The 22082-nt window shown below is 27.0% G+C and overlaps 1 protein-coding gene and 1 long non-coding RNA gene across 2 annotated transcripts; one reads left to right on the plus strand and one right to left on the minus strand.

Moving 5' to 3' along the window:
• Positions 1-3888: 3888 nt before the first annotated feature.
• Positions 3889-5058, plus strand: LOC100211886 (rhodopsin, GQ-coupled). Its single transcript, XM_065810597.1, has one exon. It carries the CDS (start codon positions 3904-3906, stop codon positions 5026-5028), a length of 1125 nt encoding a protein of 374 aa, XP_065666669.1. The 5' UTR covers positions 3889-3903; the 3' UTR covers positions 5029-5058.
• Positions 5059-15697: 10639 nt separating this feature from the next.
• On the minus strand, positions 15698-21841 carry LOC136087223 (uncharacterized). The gene is made up of 4 exons (XR_010641638.1): positions 21694-21841; positions 16500-17088; positions 16255-16409; positions 15698-16113 (listed from the first exon to the last, which is right to left on the minus strand). It is a non-coding gene; the product is annotated as an uncharacterized LOC136087223 (long non-coding RNA).
• Between the last annotated feature and the right edge of the window lie 241 nt (positions 21842-22082).

Consider the following 22082-nt stretch of genomic DNA (forward strand, 5'->3'; position numbering starts at 1 on the left):
CACACACACACACACACACGCACACACACAAATATAATGTAAAGAACTATTTTAGGGTGGGAAGTTTATAGTGGGAGTTAGTAGTGGTTGTGAAGAATGGTTAAAAAAATTTTATCTTTTTGTTTTAAATTATTTTTCGTGTGTTTAATAAATAAACATAAAGATAGATGACGTGCAGAGCTCAGCGAGAGAACACCTAAAAATGTTGCGCAAGCATAACATTTATTTGAGCTTGAGAAATTAAAATCTAGAAAGTAAATTGGAGAGGCACCCTAAATTGAGCTTGTTAACAGCTTTTTGCTGTAAAACATTTTTTTCAGTAAAATGTTCTAGTTTCATTTTAAAAGTTTTAAATTTATGATAATAAAAATATTTTTCTACATATATATATATATATATATATATGTAGATAATTATAAAATTATTCTCTGCATATATATATATATATATATATATATATATATATATATATATATATATATATATATATATATATATATATATATATATATATATATATATATATATACATATCAAATGGGAGTAAATAGTACATACGATCTTTGAATTTTTTTTTTTTAATCTTTCTAACTCTATTGGACTCTATTTAAATTTCGTCACGCTTTAGTTGCGTGACGTAATTTGCGGACAACCTCTATAATCCTCTTTCTTGCTCTTTGTCTCTCTTTTTTGTTTTCTGTTAACTCTCAACTTAACTAGTGGTTGTTTGCAGTTTTGGTCGGAGTGAACTTGTTTTTTGTTTTTAAATGATCTATATCTTAGAAAGTAATTTTTGATTTATATTAAAAATTTAGCTAAAACATCTTAATCAACTTAACAAAATTTGATTTATATTAAAAAATACACTAAACTTCCCAGTGGGCACGGTAAGTTTTTAAAACGTTTTTTAGACGTTTTTTATAAGGTTTAAACCTAATAAAAACGTCCAAAGAACGTTTATAAAACGTACTGTGCCCACTGGGTTATGGGAAAGTTCACTTTAAAATTAAGCTAATTTAAGACTTTTTATAGTCTTAAAAGGAAAAAAGGTTTCGATAAAGTTCAATAATTTCGATAAATTCGTTATATCGATAAATTCGTTATATCGTAAGATTTTTAATGCTATTGAACTCTCCTTAGTTCATTTGAATTTTCTTCAAAATTTTACTTGAATTTATTAATGAATTTCTTTTTGAAAGAGCTTGAGCGCATTATGTATCAGAATCCATAATTGATTCACTAAGAACAACACATTATGTAAAAACAGTTTAACTTTTCAAAAAAAAAATAAAAACATTCAATGAGCACGCAGCAACCAAACTAGTTATTGACGTTCTAAATAATGACTTTTAAAACGTTGAAAATGTTGAACGTTAAATATTGAATATATCAAAAATGCTTTTGATAGGCAAATGAAACCTCAATGTTACATTTGGGATTTTTATTTACCTATAAAAAGCAATTTGATAAGCCAAGAGTTATTATTGCGTAAACATTATGGATTAAGAAACAATAACTTAATTGGTTTTAAAATTATTTGACAAATAGAAAACAAAGTATACACTATGTCTCAAAAGAAACAGTTAAAAAAAGTATGTCTTGTGGGGTTCCCCAGAAATTTTTTTTATACATTTATTGTTCTAAGTGTACATTAATAATATTTATCATTAAGCCGTTTACTTTTAAGCCTATTTGAGGATGATTCCAATCTTTTTTTTTTAAATATCATCAGAGTACAAATTTTTTTCAAGTAATTAACAAAAAACGAAATGAAGTTAATAGGTGGTAAGAAAAGTACTAAATGAAACTGGTAAACAATAACACTATCATTAAGGGAATTCTTATAGAAGTTAGTTTTATATATCATTTAGAATCAGTAAGGTATTTATGTGTGAAATTGGATTAAAGTTGAAACTTTTTATAAATAGTTTTGAAAAAATAATTTGTATTTAGCTTTTATTTAAACTTACATGAATGTAATTTCGCTTTTAAATAATGTTTATCTTTAACAGAAATTGAAATTCTTATTTTACGCTATCATAATTAATCCAGATATAACTAATTAAAACTGAACAACTAATTAAAAAAAAAAAAAGATAATGTAGTTGTAATACTTTAATATATTTGGTAAAAGCCAAAAAATTTGAAAGTAGGTAGCTCTTAAATGCTAGCAGAAAAGACACTATAAAAAAGATTTAACCAATTTGTCCTTATTTATCACTTCACCAATCTTGTTGCTATTACTCTAACGAATCCGTCATCAACAGAGTCCAACTCTGTTGATAGCGGATTGTTGGATTTATTACTTGGATATATATATCAATAAAACATTGGAAAGTAAACTTTCTTAAATATTACTTAATCTTAAATTTTTCAGATATAAACTTTTTTATTGTAAGCTGGTAATTAAAAATTAAAAAAGGTATAATAATAAAAAAACTTTACACCTAAATGCAATTTTATTTTTTAAGTATCTATGGTTATGGAACTTGAATGAACAATATTTGCATTACTTTTGCTTCACTGAATTTGTTCAAACAAAATATTAAATTTTTTTCAAAAAACGTAAAAACTTGTTATTGTAGGTGAAAATTGCGACGTTAATAAAAGTAAATCAGAAAAGGTTTTTGTTGGTTTTAAATTAAGCTCAATTGTAAAGCGGAGTTTTAAACAACTAAACATGGTGCATGTTATTTGAAGTTTTATAATAGTTGTGTTTAGGGAGGATATTGTAATAATAGTTCATTATATAGTATTGTAACAAATAAACTAAAAAAAGTTTTATCATGGATATCAGATTTCATTCCATTAAGGTCGTTTATCAATTTACAAAGGTCGTTTGTTTATTTACATATTCTTAAAGGAGTTTTTTTCATTTAACATCCTCCTTAAATCATATAAGTTGGTACGTAAACACGTTTGCGAAAGTTACGGACGCCATGTAGATTAATTTTGCTTTAAAATAATCTCTTATTTTAAGGTAATTATGTTGAAATTATGAAGATGTATGGATGACTTAGCGCCAAACCAGCCAATACGACGAATTTGTTGAAATGAGATAATTTGACACAAAGTTTAAAAGTCTTTAACAAAAGCCACTAAACTGAAAAAATTAAAAGTACTTGCACTCCAGTGCACTTAAAAATTTTAATTATAGTATTTTGGTGTTTGTAAAGAAACACTAAATCAATTTTTAGTATAACCTAAATTTTTTCAACTTTGTTGTATAGGCTGGTTTGGTGCTTAACCTTCCATACAAATACTGTCTACTATTTATATTGAATTACACGACTGAAGATGTCTAAATACTGGATAGTTTTTAGACTTTGAATTTTGCTAAACAATTTTATTAGTATATGGTATTATCTATATGGTATTTATACATATATATATTTATGTATGAATATATATATATATATATATATATATATATATATATATATATATATATATATATATATATATATATAAATATATATATATATATATATATGTATATATATATATATATATATATATATATACATAAATTCATGCAGATATGTGTATGAATATGTCTATATCTTTACAAATAAATATATAAATAATTATTTAATACATATATATATATATATATATATATATATATATATATGTATATATATTATATATTATATACATATATATATATATATATATACATATATATATATATATATATACATATATATATATACATATATATATATATATATATATATATATATATATATATATATATATATATATATATATATATATATATATGTATATAATATATAATATATATACATACATATATATATATATATATATATATATATATATATATATATATATATATATATATATATATATACATTGTATTAGAAAACTCAACTTAAAATGATAAACAAAACTGATAAATATTTTTCGCAGTATTCTGAGAGCACAGAGATTATATTAGCTGTTGTTTTGGTGTTTATTATGTTGCTTTCTTTTTTCGGAAACGTTGGTATGCTCATTGTTTTTTATAGAAATGATAAATTATGGAACAGCACAAATATGCTTATAGTAAATATTTCACTATCGGGCGTATTAGTGACTATATTTTCTATGCCGTTCAGTTTAACATCAGTGGTTTTGGGTAAATGGCCTTTTAATGAAGGTGGACTATGTAAAGTAAACGCCTTTGCTACGTCTCAACTTCTGCTAACTACAATTTTGACTCATACTGTCATAAGTTTAGATAAATATTTTGCTGTCGTGAAACCGTTCTGTAGAGTAATGACAGTAAAACGTACTTTGAAGATGATTATGTGTGTGTGGTTTATTGCTGCAGTCATTACAGTTCTTCCATTTTTTGGAATAGGTAGGTATACATATAACCATACAACACTTGTGTGTGGTGTCGGGTTTCCTGATAAGCACAATGTACCTGAAAAAATTTATTTAATTACATTGGCAGTAATAGGGTTTGTTATTCCTAACATGATAATGGGACACGCATACATTCAAGTATTTATTGCTGTAAAGAAACATACTCAACGTCTAATACAATCTTCTGTAACTTCGTTTGATGTTTTAATATTACAAAAACGAATGATAAGAACTGTGATCTTAAGTTTGGTGTGTTTTTTGCTCTGTTGGAGTCCATTTTGCACACTATGTTTATTAGCTGTCATGGTAAAAACAATTAACGATATACCAATTGGTTTGGGAATATCGGCGTACTGGTGCGGTTATTTATACAGCGCTTTGAACCCTCTAATTATATGTTCAATGAGCCAACGGTTCCACGATGGTTTAATAGAGTTAGTTGCAATTCTTCTTTACTACCCAACTTTACTTTTTATGTTTATTTGTAGAAAAATATGTTCTGAAAGTAACAAAACAATGGAAATTTCATCGAAACCAACATTTACAGAAGATTCATCGCTTCCTTTATGTTTACACATGCATTACTATACAAAAGATATGAAAGACATTTCGGTTACAACTAATAAAAACTCATTAATCAATGCACCTTAATTTAATCTTTGAATAAAATTTTAAATTATAGTTTTTGTTTAAATATGAATAGGTGAATAATGACACTGAACAAAATTTTACAAGGTACAAACTAAAAAAGTAAATTAATAAAGATAATTATATTAAAAACGGATATATTTAGTTTGTTTGATTATTTAAAATAACTTTTTGTTCTATTTTTTTTTATAAAAAAATTTTACACCAAAATAAACCTCCCGGAAACAATTTTTTTTTAAAATTAAAAAGTACTCTTTGCCAAAAAAGAAATTAAATTAAACCAAATTTAAGGATCATTTTTTAAGAATTTTGAAGACTCCAAGATCAGGGCATACCCAAATTTAACGTTTTTAATGATAAACCAATTAACACAAAAGTCATCTTAGTCATCACCTTAAATCTTGAAAATGAAAATGAAATAACTTTGCCTCATTTGAAAATAAAAAAAATACATAAAAAATAGCTTCTTGCAAAGCTTATTTTAAGAAATAAATATTATACAAAACCTTTTAGATGTTACTAAAGAGAACAAAAATCTAAAAATAAATGAAATTTTTCTGAATAACCAAAATTAACTTAACTAACTTTTAACAGAATCAAAGTATTTAATGAGTGAAGAAAAAACTTACAGATGACTTACAGATAAGTGAAAAAACTTACAGATAAAGAAGAAAATTACAGATGAAGAAGAAACAAATGACTTATTTTTTTACTGAAGTATTAATTTTCTTTTTTCTTGAAATCTTTTAAAAAAAACTGTGTTAAGGGTTTGAGATAAAAGGATACAAATAACTGTTACCAAAACAGCAAAAATCAGCGTTTCGATAACATTTGATTGGTATTTTATTACCAATCAGCTTTCAAATTTTAATTATGATATAAGATCTTCAAAACTTAATGATGATATAAGATCTTCAAAACTTAATGATGATATAATATCTTCAAAAACTAAAAAGGTACTAAAATACTTTTTATTACAATACTTTTCAATTGGAATATTGTCAGATTAGTCCCTAGAGACGCAAAATAAAGAACTTAAAATCTTTCAGGAAAAATTTACCAGAAAGACCTCTAGAAAAGAATGAAGATGTAGTTAATAGGTTTATATTCAGTAATCCCGTTATAACCCAGAAAATATTCTTGGAGTGGTTTTGCAGTGGACTTATATAGGCATTTTCAGCGGTTTATTGGAGTTTTGCTCATCGGTTACTTAGGCCATCCACTTTTGGGTGTTGGCACTAGTGTTTCACCAAATAACTGATGAGAAAAACTACAGTGGACAATAAAAAATGCTTTTATATAGGTTCACTGAAATTCTGCTATAGAATGTTTCCTTTTCCTAACACCTCTAAGAAAATTAATGTTAAATAACAGTAAAAGTTTAGTTCCCTTTCTTGCTTACATAATTAGGCTTTTGAAAGAAACTCTTTTCCAGTGAAAACTTAAACATAGTTCCAACCATTTGTCTTAAAATTAAGCTAAGCTTATTATGCTTTTGAAGCTTTATTGTTAAGTTTTAAGGCTTGCCTTACTTATAAAGGTATCTTCTGTTAGAAGATACCTTTTTTACATTGACAACAAATATAAAGAATAAGAGACAATAAAGACAAACAAATTAATAACTAAAAAAAAATTAAGATAAATAAAAACTAATATAAGGAACTCGATGTTCAGTTTAATATGAGGAACTTGATGTCTTCAAAACTTAATTTACATTAAAATATTAACTATATTTACAATTAAAAAATTAGTTAACTTTTTACAAAACAAAATTTTATTAAATTTTTTTTTTTTTTTATTTAAAAAAAATTACATTTTACCGTTGAAGAAATGCTACAACCTACTCAAGTTTACAAATCAAATTAATTGCCGGAGCAAGAAGAAGACATTATATTTGTCTTATCGCCGAGCACCGTGTTACAATATATATTTTTTAAGAAATATTTTCCACGAGTATAAACTAAGAAATAGGATAATTGTTTACAAAGATAATAACATTAAAATAAGACCGTCTTAATTAAAAGTAATACCATAACTAAATTAGATAAAACAAAAAACAAACAAACAAACAAAAAAAAGCAAACAAAAAGTAAGAAAAATAAAGAACAAAAAAGATTTAAAAAAAGTTAAAAAAGGTATGCGATTATTAATAATAAATAATGTCAATAATTATTCAATTAAGTTTTTGAACGGCCAGGGTAATTATATTTAAGATTAACTTAAATTACTTACATCGTTTTTTAGCTGATGTAGTGTTTTAGATGATTTTACTTTATTGATCTATTTAAAAATAATCAAGTTAAATCAACACCTGTGTGTAATAAACACCGCTTGGATTTAATTTTAAACTAAGTGAAATATTCTTCTCGGCAACAGCGGCGGGTTTTAGTAGGGGGAGATAGGGGGGGGGGGAAATAAGGATAGTTGACCTCCCCTCCTCCTTAGGACTATGTTATATATTTTTTTAAGGCGAGTAATAAAATATATCAATAATCTTTATATGCATATATGCATATGCATAAGTTATGGAGCATATCTTAGTTGATTTGATTGAATAATCGCACGAATGCTTTGTGCGTTTTTACAAAAAGTTTTTAAACCATAATGCATTTTAACTTAATGTGTTCATAAGCTAATGGTCGTAAAGTTTGCACTGTAGTTTATTCTTTTGTATCTGCCTATTTAATATAATCGGTCGTTTATAATCACATTCAGTAAATTGCCGTTAACTCAAACCTCCAAGGGACCAAGGAAAACGGTTCGACTAAACGAATGTTCGACTTAAGCGAAGTAAAACAATTGCTTTCAAGAGACGAAAATAGTTCGAGATAACAAAAGTTCGAGTTAACGGGTTTTTCGACTTTCAAGGAAATAACTGTATTTACTTATTTTTATTTCTTAATTCTAAATTTAATTTTAAAAATTTTAAGTGATTTTTCAAATTTTTATGTGCTGTATGTCAAATTTTCCCGAAATTATTAAAAGTGCACAACCATGCGAGAGAATACGTAAAATCATATTAAGGGTCGTCCATAAATTACTTCAAGTAGCTTTGACCATTTTTTACCCCTATCGTAACGCTTTGGTAAAAAGTTCCGTACAAGTCTTTACAAAACTACTAACCCCTCCCCCTCTAGTGTGACGTAATTTAAAGACGACCCTTTATGTGAATTAAATGTTACAGTTAAAATACGGCTAAGTTTTTGAACTTTAATTATTCCCTTCCTCCTCCGCCTTGGTGAGTGATAAAACTCGCCCTTGCTCGGCAACAATGTTTGGAAAACTTTTCCACAAAAATGGCTCGTGATTCTGAATTGAATAAGAATCAGTTTTGAATAAGGTTTTGGTACAACAAAGTTGTTTAACAAAGTTGGTACAACAAAGTTGTTTTGGTACAACAAAGTTGTTTTGAAGTCTTGCAGAATATTTATGGCGTATTTCTTCAAAAACATGTAAATATTAATTTTAAAAATAACTTTTAATTGTAAAGTTTTACATCTAAAAGTAATTAACATAAAATATTTACTTTTCTATATGTAAATTGGTCTTAAAAATCCATGTAAAAGTAATTTACTATAAAAATAATTTAGATTTTACTTATATAAATAGTTTACTTTTAAATGTAAAAGTAAATTAGGGGAAGTTGGGGCACAGTGGATCGGGTTTCTTTATTTTTTAAATTGAGCAAAAGTTAAAATATGTAATTTATTTTTTTCAAGACAAAACAATTGAGATATATTTCCTTCATGATAAGAAATCACTGAAACCAAGATATTTATTATCTAACGGATCACAGAAAGGTTTAAAGTGAGTTGTGTTACGTAATTCACTGTGCCCCAGTACTGGAGCACAGTGAATAAATGAACACAGTCGTGAATTAATGATAACGAATAAGATCATAGCCAAATAACTTCAAGGCTGAGAGAGTAAAGACACTCTACTCTATACTTTTGGCATACTTTTATTAGTTAGGTTAGTATAAAAATGAAGTTATGATTTATAACTTGAAACTAATAGTTTCATTTTCATGTAGTTTGTTTGTTAAAAATGCATGAATCTTTACGATCATTAATGGGCTATAGTAAATCAACCTATTCACTGTACCCCAATTCACTGTGCCCCACCATAACAAATTAAGTTTAAGTCTAATTTTTTGGGACATGAGTGTTGTTAAAGAAAAAGCTAAACTACTATAAATATCAATAATCCGAATGAAAAACTTCAACTTTTAAAATTATTTCAACCATTATCTCCATAACAAACATAAGAAAGGTAAGAAAATTTACTTTAGTTTGCTAAAAATAAAAATTGCCTACCAAAAACCGGTCAAAAGTTATGTGGTAACAACTATGAATAAAGATTGCTGATATATGAGCACATAAAATGATTACATTATCAAGATGAACAAAATTCAAATATTTGAGAAAATGCCTCTTATTCACTGTGCCCCTCGATCCATTGTACCCCAATTTCCCCCATTCATGAAAATAATCTTACACAATTATAATGATTTATGAAGAGTAGCATTTTTTATTTAAAAAGTAAAAGGAAACTGCATCACAAAAATGAATTGTTTTTATGTGTAGAAGTAACTAATAAACAAATGCAACTTACATAATAATAAGTTATATCATTCACATTTTATTCAACAAATAAGAATAGAAGTGTTGAAGCATTGCATACTTCTGATTAACTGTTTCCGGTTACCGTATGCCGAGAACCATGAGGCTATGTCCAATTTTTGTGTTTCCGAGAAAATCAAGTTTGAAAATTTAAATTATTAAAAACTTTCTGCCAGAATGTCCGACTAATTTTTTAAATATCTTTAGAAGTTGTATTATTCTTTGTGACTAGATTTATTGGACACACACCCAATTGTTGAATATTTGTTGATAATAAACATAAAAAATACAAAATGTGAACATTCAGCTTTGGTTCTTGGCTGACGTTATGGGTTATACTGCTAGAAATTATTATGTATGTGTGTAGGTCGCTTTAGTGGAAAGTGGATTCCTCTACAAAAGCGTTTATGTATATAATAAAGAATTTTTTTATTATTTGGGGCAAACTTAGGTAATATGGTGGGTTAATGCTAACCCATAACTATATTCCTGTTCAAATGGAGCGCGCTTTTTTCTTAAGTTTTCTTTATACTGAGCTTAAATATTACTTTTTTAAGGTAGGGTAGATTAGGGTGTTATGAGAACCCTAAGCAAAAATTAGAATATTTCAAAAATAATTATGCTGGATCCAAACTTTTTGCAAATAAACAGTTTTCAGATCCCTTCCTATAATCCAACTAGATTTTTGAACACCCAATTTTTTCTTAAAAACACAGAGGTTTTAAAAAAGTAGCGAACGTGCTCATATTACGCAGACCACTTGATAATATTAGCACTTTAAATTAGCCAGCAAGTTAGCATTAATTAAACTAATAAATGCCAACCAGACAATTAGAACTAATTTGAGGATATTAATATATGATTTTTTATTAACAAAATTTAATATTAAATAATCAAATTTTATGACACTTTTTATTGAAACAATACAATTTGTTTTTGCGCAAAAAAAAAATTTAATTTTTTATTTATTTGATAAGAATTTTAGTAAATTTTATAAACTCAAGTTGTTTTTTTTATTAATACAAATATTTTGAAGTTAAACTGCAGAAAGATATTTAGTAATGTTGTAATATTAAATTTTTTAAGTATGTTTTACTTTTATTCAAAAAGCAATTAGAAATCAGCTTTGGGACTTTCAAATTTAAATTAGGTAATTTCACTTAAAAAAATCACTGGGTAATTTGGGATTACACGAAAATTTAAAAAAAAAAAAAAAAATCAAAAATAAATGTTTCTATCCATTGTTTTCCAAACAAAAAACGGAACAGATAATAATAACATATTTTTCTTTATGCCAAATTAAATATCTATATTTTGACATCAAAATTTTGCACCACAAGTTCTTTCATGTGTAATCATTATAATAATAATAAAAAAATAAATTAATTAAACAGCATTTTAATTAGAAAAAAGCCGCTAATTAATACGTAAAAATTAACGCTTCTCGACCTAATGGCTAAGATCAAGTGTAGTATCTGTTCTTATTTCGGCTCCGGACCATCTCTCAATTGGTTTCGGTGTTGTTAGAAAGCAGAAACAGCACAAGATCGAAACCGTGACAGTCGATAGAGGCTCTTGGCGTAGTCGCTTTATCAGTGTCTCCTTCTACGTCCGGAAATCTAAAAGCGTTCCGTCCACTCCGGACGTTAAATGGAGATAAACCATTAAGTTGGCGCTGCTCAGCTTCGGCTGAGTGGAAACTAAACCCTTAAGTGGGCATAAACAAACCCTTAAATGGGCCAAACAACCCTTAAATGGGCTAAAAAACCCTTAAATGGGACAAAATACGGAGTCTTGGCTCCCAAATAACACCGCCTTCTAGGGCCCTGTGTAAGTCTGGTTTCAGCTTCAGGTCACTCTAGTTGGTTGGTGAAAAAAAAAAAAAAAAAAAGTTAACGCTATATACTTACTTGCTAAAAGCAGAAGACAACCCAAGTGTTAAAAAAATACAAACAAACTGGGAAATGAAACTCCAAAGGAATTTACCTTGGAAGAAAATATGGCAACAAAACTTCAAATCATATGCACAAGGTCCATGCAAAAACACACTTTGGAGAATTCTAACAGACTCACTGCCAACCCTTGAAAAAATAAAAAAATGGAATAAAAATCGAGTTTGAGGAAATACAGCCTGTTACAGTTGCTGTGAAAATGAAAACACATTACATCCCTTTATTTCCTGTAAGATTGCAAGAAGCGTCTAGTTAGCTTTCAGAAATATCTACGAAAAATTAATCCCGGAACAAAAGTTTAACACAATTCATGCAGTATTTCTAATTAACACAGAAAACCTACCAAAAAATAACGTAACGGCAAAAATTTTAGCAACGCTGACTAATATAATTACAACGAAGCTCTGGAGAGCAAGAAACAAAAAAGTAAAAGAAAAAAATGCATACATCTATTACAATAATAGAAAAAATTAAAAATGAAATTAAGTACCAATGAAAAATCAAACACAGCAAATACGTTAAAAAAACAAAAAGAAATCAACACATTTTATTACACATTTTGCATAAATAACGCGATAAGCACAATAACAATGAACTGTTAGTTTTCACCAACTAAAAGAAAGATGTAAGATCTACTAATGTCATACTCAAGAGTTACATTATTAACACTTTGCGACTTATATGCAAAAATAAATAAAGATAAAACTAAATAAAAATATAAAAGCAATATAACAAAATAAAAATAGAAAACAATAAAGAAAAATAAGAAATATAAAAGAAACAGCATAAGATCAAAACCGTGACAGTCGATAGAGGTTCTTGGCGTAATTGCTTTTATGTTGACTCCTTCTACGTCTGAAAATCTCAAAGCGAGTCGTTCACTCAAATCGTTAAATGGAAATAAACCATTAAGTTGGCGCTGCTTGGCTTCGGCTGAGTGACAACTAATAAACCCTTAAGTGGGTCAAATACGGAGTCTAGGCTCCCAAATAACACCGCCTTCTAGGACCCCGTGTAACCATAGTTTTAGCTGCAGATGTCTCTAGTTTGTCGGTAAAAAAAAAAATTACGCTAATTATATTGCTTTCTGTTATCACCACATGATTACAATTCAGAAAACTATAACTTATGATAATCGTAACAACTGTTTATTTTAGTTTATGTCGCATGTAATGATATAAAAATTGTACAAATATATTATAAAATTAATGTGATTGATAAAATGAATGTGAATAATTAATGTGAGGAGCAAAAGTAAGGCATCAGTTAGCCATATCACCGAATATTTAAATATATTCTACAAATCTCAGACATATTAGAAATATACAGAAATGACAATTATAACAAGTTTAGACACAAAAAATAGTGTTAGTGACAAAACGCACGAGTTGGCAACATTTAGCACCGCGCTGACGGCACCCATTTTTGTAAAATGTATTTTATAGAAAACTTATCTTTCTCTAATGGATTAATTTTGTACTTTTTATTAAAAAAATACATGGATATGTAAACATGTAAATTTGAAGTTATTTAAACCCTCAACTGATGTATTCACACTCCACTACGGCTATTCCAAATTAAGTCAGTTGATAAATATAGACTCCGATGTATCAGTCAATGATAAAGCCTTAGGTGCCACGGAGAAACATTTACCTGAGAAGTTCATGCCTCTTTCTTTATCAATATTGCTTTTTTGAGCTAACCCAGTGGGCACAAGAACGTTTTGTAAACGTTTTTTAAAAGTCCCGTGAAAACGTTTTTTAAGGGTCTGACGAAAACGTTTTTTATTGGTTATTTAAACGTCCATATAAAGAGGTGAAGGAACATTTATCAAAAAACATTTTTAAGGGTTTCACAAAAACGTTTGTTATTGGTATTTTAAACCCCAGTGGGCACAAGAGTGTTTGCAAACGTTTTTTAAAGGTCCCGTGACCGGACGTTTTCCTAAAAACATTTTTTGAACGTTTTTTAAGGTCTCACGTAAACATTTTTTTATAGGTTTTTATTATGTGTCAATGAAACGTTTTAACCTTTTCAAGGATTATCCTAAATGCATTTATTTATGTATAAGTTATTTCAGTAAATGACTTATGTAATGCAGAAAAAAAATCTTTTACAAACGAAAATTTAGGAGCAACAGCCTAGATCCCAATAATTTAATAAATTATATAACATAATATAGAAATCTTTCATGGATTCCAACTAGCACATATAAAGGGTGTTACTTGAACACACATTTACACTCATGGTAATTTTTACACGTTACTTTTAGTTTATTCAACAATTTAACATTGTTTTAATTTGATTATGTAATAAAATTAGGAAAACAAACATGTTATAAATTAAAACTATTACAAATATAAAACTGTTAAAATCTGACACTTATTTTAAAAAATTTATGAAAATGTAAGAATTAATAATAAGAAATAGGTTATTTAAAATTTTACACAATAATTAAAAGAACTAATATAAATGGCATGTTCTTAAAAGAACAGAGCAAAAGTATATTAGTAAAAAATTGCCCACGAAATTTTTTTCATTTTACACTGTATTTTATCTCTAATGGCTCATACTCAAACTTTAGGCTTGCCAATTCCACAAATATTGCATATAAAATATCTCTAATGCGAAATAACAAAAATCTAGAAAAATATAAATGAAAAACTGTAATAGTATTCACTGAAATAAACACCATTACACCTTTTTGGAAATGAAAAGTCAGCATTTTTTAACATAAATGTTCCACCCATATACTTCCCAGTGGGCACAGTACGTTTTTAAAACGTTCTTTGTTCGTTTTTATTAGGTTTAAACCTTATAAAAACGTCTAAAAAACGTTTTAAAAACGTACCGTGCCCACTGGGTTAAAACCTGATGAAAGTTCCTCATAACAATAAATTCAAGTGATGCTTTTTAGGATGTTTTTTAAACTTGATGAAAAAAGACTTCATATATTCTTTATTAATGTTGGAAATACTTTCAAACTTGATAAAAAATATTTATTTACATAAAATGTTTAATAAAACCAGATGACATTCTTGGATAAACTTATATTCAGCAATTTTTTGCACTTTAATAATAGGACTTGCTTCTCTTATGTGCAAACAACTGTGACATGCTGCACTGTTTCATACAAATATGAATAGAAATAGCTTCATATATTTATTAAAAAATTTATTTATATAATATTTTTAACTCAAACATACCTTGCATTCATTGGCTTGTAACTATGTCTGCACCTTAGATACTCATAATTGCGAATAATTTTACTTTTTTAGTATATTTAAAAAAGAATAAATAGTTAGTTAACCACAATGCAACATTATTGAGCTGCATGGAGCGCCATAGCGGCACTGCGGCAGGTCTTTTGGAACCAGTCCAACTGATTCTTAAAGGTATTTAGGCTTATAGCATTTACTATCTCACCTGGTAGGCGAGTCCAGCTGTCGACAATTTGGTTTGTGAAGAAGTTTTTTCTGTTATTATTTTCGGATCAAACTATCTCTTTGACTAATTGACTTCTATGACTGTGGCGAGATGTAGAACGCATCGGAGTGTGGTGCCAGTTAACAGTTTCTTTACTAGATTCAATTTTAAAAAGCTGTATTAAGTCTCCACAATGATGTCTTTTTTTGTATGTGGTCATTTTTAAATACTTAAATTAATTAAAAAAAAAAATTACATCCAACATATATATATATATATATATATATATATATATATATATATATATATATATATATATATATATATATATATATATATATATATATATATAAATATATAAACTTGTCTACAGTATCACTTACAAATTTACAAAAAAATTTGTACCTCTGGGACAAACAGATTATTTGGGACATTTTTGTGTGCACATAAATTTTTTGTCTCTTTAAGTAAATTAAAAAAAACAAAAAAACAGTCGTGGTAGAACGTGAAAACTTTCCACTCTAAAAAAACGTTTCTTAAAGATCTTGTAAAATAATAAATCCAAAAAGAAAAAAATTCCTATTAAAACGTTTATTAACGTTTTTAAAGATAAATGTTGCTCAAGCGACCATTAATTGTTTACTAAACATTTGCAAAACATTCTTGTGCCCAATTTAGGAGTAACAGTAAGACTTTTAAAGTTTATTTATTTTGTATTCATTTATAATGTGAACATACAAATACTAAACAAACTATTTGTTATTCTATTCGATCTGGAGCTCTTTTCAAATGGTCTCCTTTTAACTTATCAACCAAATCAAATTTTGTTGAATGTGACACTTATGTTTTTAAAATATAAAATAAATTTATGCATTTTAAAGCACATACAAAAGCAGTTTCATAAAACACACCCTTCCACAAAAAAAATCTTTATATCAATATTTAAAAATTACCAATAATTGCTTTATACAATAATGTTTTTTTAAATGATCTTTTGCCATTTGTATTTGCTTTGTTAAATAACGATTGAACACTTTTAGACCTGAGGCTGAAATTAAACTACCTCCTATTTGTTAAAGTTGACGGACCTACAAAATTTATAGAATATCATTATCAATATCACTACTATTTTTTATTTGACAAAAATAATTATAAAATTAACAATGCCATTCAATTAGATTTATTTAATTTAGAAAAAAACCGTATATTATTATAAACAAAAACCATACCAACAAATGAAACTTCTCTTTATTAATTGTTTCTCTTTCATCAAACTCTCTTATATCATTTTATTTATAAATATAAAATAAGGAATCTTCAGGCTCATTTCTTCTTCCCCGCTTTACCACTGCACATAAATATTTTTGTATTTCAAATTTTAAACCTAATATAAATAAGTTAAAACTAATTTCATAAAAATTTTACATAAACTCAATAGAATCATAGTTTCAATACAAGGTTCAACAAATATTACCATACGCCTTTCATTCATTGGTTTAAAGCTAGCTGGCGGTTCATCATAAAAAAAAGTACCATTAATGCCTCTCGGAATGGTTTTTTGAACTGGTTCTGAAAACAAATCATGTTGACAAACAGATGACACTAGACTAAACTAAACTAGATTGACTTTTATTGATTTGATACGATTTTAAAAATTCTAAATCTTCTTCTAAATTCAAAACATTCTCTTCTTGATATTTCTGAGTTGATACTATCTTAGGATGCAGGTCCGTACGCAGAGGGAGGGGGGGGGGGGCGGACGCACCCCAAATCCCCCCCCCTCCTCCTCCAACTTTCGAAAGATCCACATTTTAAATAATATTAAATTTTTTTTAGGAAAAATTGCACCTCTAACTGCATACAGCATACGTTTTTCGTTTCATATTGATTAGATTTTTCTATTCTATGGTACTATACACTTTGACGTCGCAAAGTCTTCTCGTTATGAACACTATAATGTCTTCATTAACGTTCGTACGATTTTTCTTGACTACAATTTTGTTTTTAGTTTCGCGTTTGCTTATTACCGCAACCAGGTGCTATCGTTAATCCATTTATTTAACCTTAAAAATATGAAAATTTACAATAATATTTATAAACTCAATTAAATAAGGTTAGGTGTCACTCATATAGTTAAAAACTAGTCAATGGAGTGACACCTGAAAAAAAAAAAAAAATAAAACACAGAAAGAATTATAAATAAGAAAAAAATAAAAATATAGTTTTTTTTTTTTTTTTTTTAATAAAAAAAAAAAAAAAAAAGAAAGAAAAATAAAGCACTAATAAATAAAGATGATATTAATAATTGAAATGATAATATTAATAATAATGTGAATAAAAAAACAAATAGTAACTATATCATGATAACTTTACTAAAAATTATAACTAATGGTAAAAATAATTATAGTGAAGTTTATAACTACGACAGAAATTAATAAATAAACATAACAACTGCAAAAATTAGGACAAAAACCATAACTATTACTACAATTGAATAAAACTATTACTACAATTGAATCACTATCACTATCATTATAAATGATATTAATAAGATTTGAAAACAAAGATAAATTAATGATAATAGGAATATTAGCAGAGTTAAAAAAGACAGTATAAAATAAAAGTAATAATAGTTTTATAAATACAGTAATATAAAAAAAGCAATAGTAATAAAAGATAAAATTAATATTCATTAAATATATACTCAAATATAAATTTCTTAATTTGGTTTCGATTGAGAAGAAGAATGTTAGTAATAAAAGGGTATTTAGTTAAAATCTTTTTTTTTATAAATGGTATTATTTGGTTCCAGTGAGAAATACATTGATTTTTAATAGAGAGCTTGCCATAATTGATAGTGCTGAAAAAGGAAGTGTGCAAGTTAAAATTTTCAGTATTTCGAGTGTAATATTTGTGTGTGTCACTTGTTTTAATAAAAAAATTATTGAACGAATTTGGTAGCTTATTGTGATGAAAATCAATCACAAAAAGACAATTATAAAGCTTTACAATATCTTGAAATTTTAGAATTTTTAATTCAGAAAACCTATTTTCGATATTAGAGCGTAAAGAAGAAAATGTCATAATTCTTTAGGAAGTGCGTTGTAAACTGTTTATACGATGTAATAGAAAACTACCTTTTTGACCCTAAACAGTGCAACAATAACTCGGATGTGAGAAGAACAAGGAATAGTAAATTGATATTAAAACATGTTGGGGAACATAGTGTCGTATTAATGACAGCATACTATTGGCACGTGAGAGTTTTTTATTTAATTGAATTAGTTGATAGTACCACGATAGGTTTTTGTCAAGAAATATCCCGAGGTATTTTATATATTTAGATAGGAAAAGTCTTTTACCATTAATTCTAATTTTCACATTATTACTATCAATCTTTTTTTTTTTGAGGGTGAAAAATAACAAATTCAGTTTTATTGATATTTAGGAAAAGACGGTTACTATTTAACCATAACACAAATGATGGAGATCTGAATTAACTTTTTTACAAAGCTGCGCGAGTGATTTATTTATGCATAGAAGATTAGTGTCGTCAGCGAAATGATGAACAATCGAATTATTTATAGAGTGAGGCAGATCGTTAATATATATTAAAAAAAGTAAAGGTCCTAGAACAGAACCCTGTGGTACACCATACTTAATAACTTTACATGTCGATTGAAATCCATCAATCGAGACAAACTGATTGCGATTGTTAATATAGGATGAAAACCAATCATTAGCGATACCCCGTATACCATAGTGATACAATTTTTTAGTTAAAATCTTATGGTCAACTGTATCAAATGCTTTTTGGAGATTAATAAAGACGCCACAGGCAAAAGAACCACTATCAATCGCACCACGAATCATTTCAGTAATGCTAATAAGTGCATGGGAAGTAGAGTGTTTTAAACGAAATCCAAACTGACGGCCGTAGAGACACTTATAATTATCGAAAAAGTGGTAGATACGAGAATACATTAATTTTTCAAGAATTTTGCTGATGTTTGATAATAATGATATTGGTCTATATTATTGCAGTCAAGTTTTGAGTCCTTCTTATGGATTGGTTTAACAGATGCAGTTTTTAAAATATTAGGGAATATACCAGTAGTGAAAGAGAGATTAAATAGTTTAGCAAGTACTGAGGAAATATCATTAGCAAGAAGTTTTAGAATAAAGGTTGGAATGCTGTTTGGACCAGAAGCCTTGCCATCATTTAGAGAAAGAATAACTGATATTATTTCATTTTTTTCAGTAGGTTTAATGAAAAGAGAGTTATGGGTTTGATGTTTTTAAATATTTATGGAAGTCAGTATGAGATGAATGAATATTTTTTTGCAGTTCTTCAGGGATTGAAATAAAAAAGGAGTTAAAAATTTCCGAGATTTTAACTGGATCATTGATAATGGTGTTGTTTGAAGATATACAAGATGTATATGAGATATCATTCGAACGTATATTTAAAAGAGTTCTAATACCCTTCAACGTTGCTCTCAAACTATTGCTATTAGTAGTAAAGTAGTGAGAAAAGTGTTTTTTTTTGCTTCTTCGAATAAGTGTTACAAGTAAATTTCTATAGGTTTTGTAAGTTTTTTCAAGAATTAGTTTGTCATGAAGATTTTTTGTTTTAAGGAACTTCTTAAATATATTGTTTCGTTTTTTTATCGAGGTTAAAATTGCTGAAGTAATCCATTGTTTAAGGCTTCGAGTTAAGCCACGGTTACTTAGTTTTTTTAACGGTGCGTGTTTGTGTAGAAGAGAGTTGAAGGTAGTGAAGAAATCTTCAAATGATTTATTTGTATTACTATTGGAAACTTTGATTACTTAATCCCAGTTGATTTCCAAATAATCATTCCTGAACTCTTCACTATTTAATTATTTGAAGTTTCGAAGAATAATATTGCTTTTTCGAGAATTAATAATTCTTTTTTTAAAAGATGATTAAATTAGAAACTGTGGCAAATAATCCGATATTCTAATAGTTAGATTGCCGGAAAAAATATCTTTAGAAGTTGAACTAGAAAATATATTATCAATTAAAGTACTTGAGTGATTGGTAATTCTTGTTGGTAAAGATATAAAAGGAAGAAAGTTATTTGAAGCAATGGTGTTCAAATATTCTGAGATTGAATTATCGGAGCTTGCTTTAATAAGATCGATATTAAAATCACCCATTATAAAGATAGTTTTATTTTTTTCAACAGCAAGTTTTTCAAATAGAATAGCTAGTATGAAACAATAAATTCATTAATATCCATGTTAGGATGGCGATAAACACAGCCTACTATGATATTAGACTTTTTAGGTAAAATGATTTCAACAAAAACAGACTCTAAGAATTGGGGTTTATACATAAGTAAATCATTTCTAGATTTATAAACTAGTTTATTAGAAATGTAAAGTAGAGCACCTCCAAATAAAGTTTTTGTTGGAGTATGTTCATTAACATATCCACTAAGATTAATTGGAGTTGTTGGTAGTAAATCAGATTTCAGTTTCTGTAATTCCGATTATACTAAATTCATAATTTATTAGAGATAAAAGTGAGGTTAATTCGTCAAAATGTTTAACTAATGAGGCGATATTTAAATGAAATAGAGAAAAGCAATTAATATTGATGTTTGAAGAGTTAAATTTTTCTATATCAATGTATTTACAATTGATTGGATTCTCAACTATGTTAGTATCATCATCGTCGTTGTTATTTTGCTGATTAGTAAAGTAATTATTAAGTTGATTAAAAGTATCAGATTTTCGGGAGCAAGGAAAGAGGGAAAAATCATTTGGCAGATCATTGAAATGTAATATATTGTCAATTGAAGTTTGAAGACGAAAAGGAAAAATACTGTTGCAACATATAATACAGAGCCAATAATTCAAGGAAGAGTTTTTTAATAAACTAAAATCATTATTATATAAAAAACTATATTTCTTGTGGGTTGAACTTAGGCAGTGATTGCATTGAAGTGAATGATGATTAGCACGAATAATTTTATCACAAGTTTTGCAGAGTTTAGACATAATAAGTAGAAATTTGTTTAGAAATAAAGATATTGATATTAGTAAGATTATTACAACAGAAACAATATTACAATAGTAGTAACTATACGATAATATAACAATGGTGAAGTTTATGATAAAAATATTAACAATATAATAATAATAATAATAACGGATAATAATAACACTAATAATAATAACAACGATCACAAAAATAGCAATAATAACAATATCAATAATAATAATAATAATAGTAATAATAGTATATATATATATATATATATATATATATATATATATATATATATATATATATATATATATATATATATATATATATATATATATATATATATATATATATATATATATATATATATATATATATATAAACTCCTTTAATTAATTATCACAACTCTAGAGTATAGAATGTATTGAACTAAACATTAAAAGTAGATATAGATAATTAAAAAGTTTAGCATAGATATGTTGTGCAACAGTTTACTAATAACAAAGCCATCTTTTATTGGTAAACAAACACATTTGTTAACCAATGTATCTTTATGTTTAACTCTGACAACATGTTAAACATTACTTCTTAAGAAATATACATCTATATCCTTTGAGTTTAAAAAAGTGTGTAAAATACTTATCCATACAACCTTTTCTATAATAGAAGCACAAGTATTGGTCATTCCCTAAATTAACTTTTATGAAAACCACACCATGTTTGGTTAAGAAGCAACCATCTTCTAAGTTGGTATTAATTTTGGCTTTTTTTTGCTCAAACCTATTAAAATGATTGATTTCATCAAACCTTTTACACATTTGTGATAGGATTATGTTTATATCGAACTAATCTTTTAATCTGCTGCAAGAAATTTTCAAACGGAAAAGCAGATAAGCTGTCAAGCGGAACATTGTAAAATGCAACATCATCATATATATGCAGAAAACTATGTATGTTATAAACACAAAAGAGTTGACCAAATATTTCGGCTGAGTTTATAACAAAGTATATAATCAGCAGACAAGCATTCTCTAAATTTTA

The sequence above is a fragment of the Hydra vulgaris genome, chromosome 11, assembly GCF_038396675.1.
Source record: "Hydra vulgaris chromosome 11, alternate assembly HydraT2T_AEP".
Lineage (NCBI taxonomy): Eukaryota > Metazoa > Cnidaria > Hydrozoa > Anthoathecata > Hydridae > Hydra > Hydra vulgaris.

What these genes read in the sequence shown, in the direction of transcription:
- LOC100211886 (XM_065810597.1), top strand. Translation starts at nt 3,904, where the DNA reads ATGATAAACAAAACTGATAAATATTTTTCGCAGTATTCTGAGAGCACA.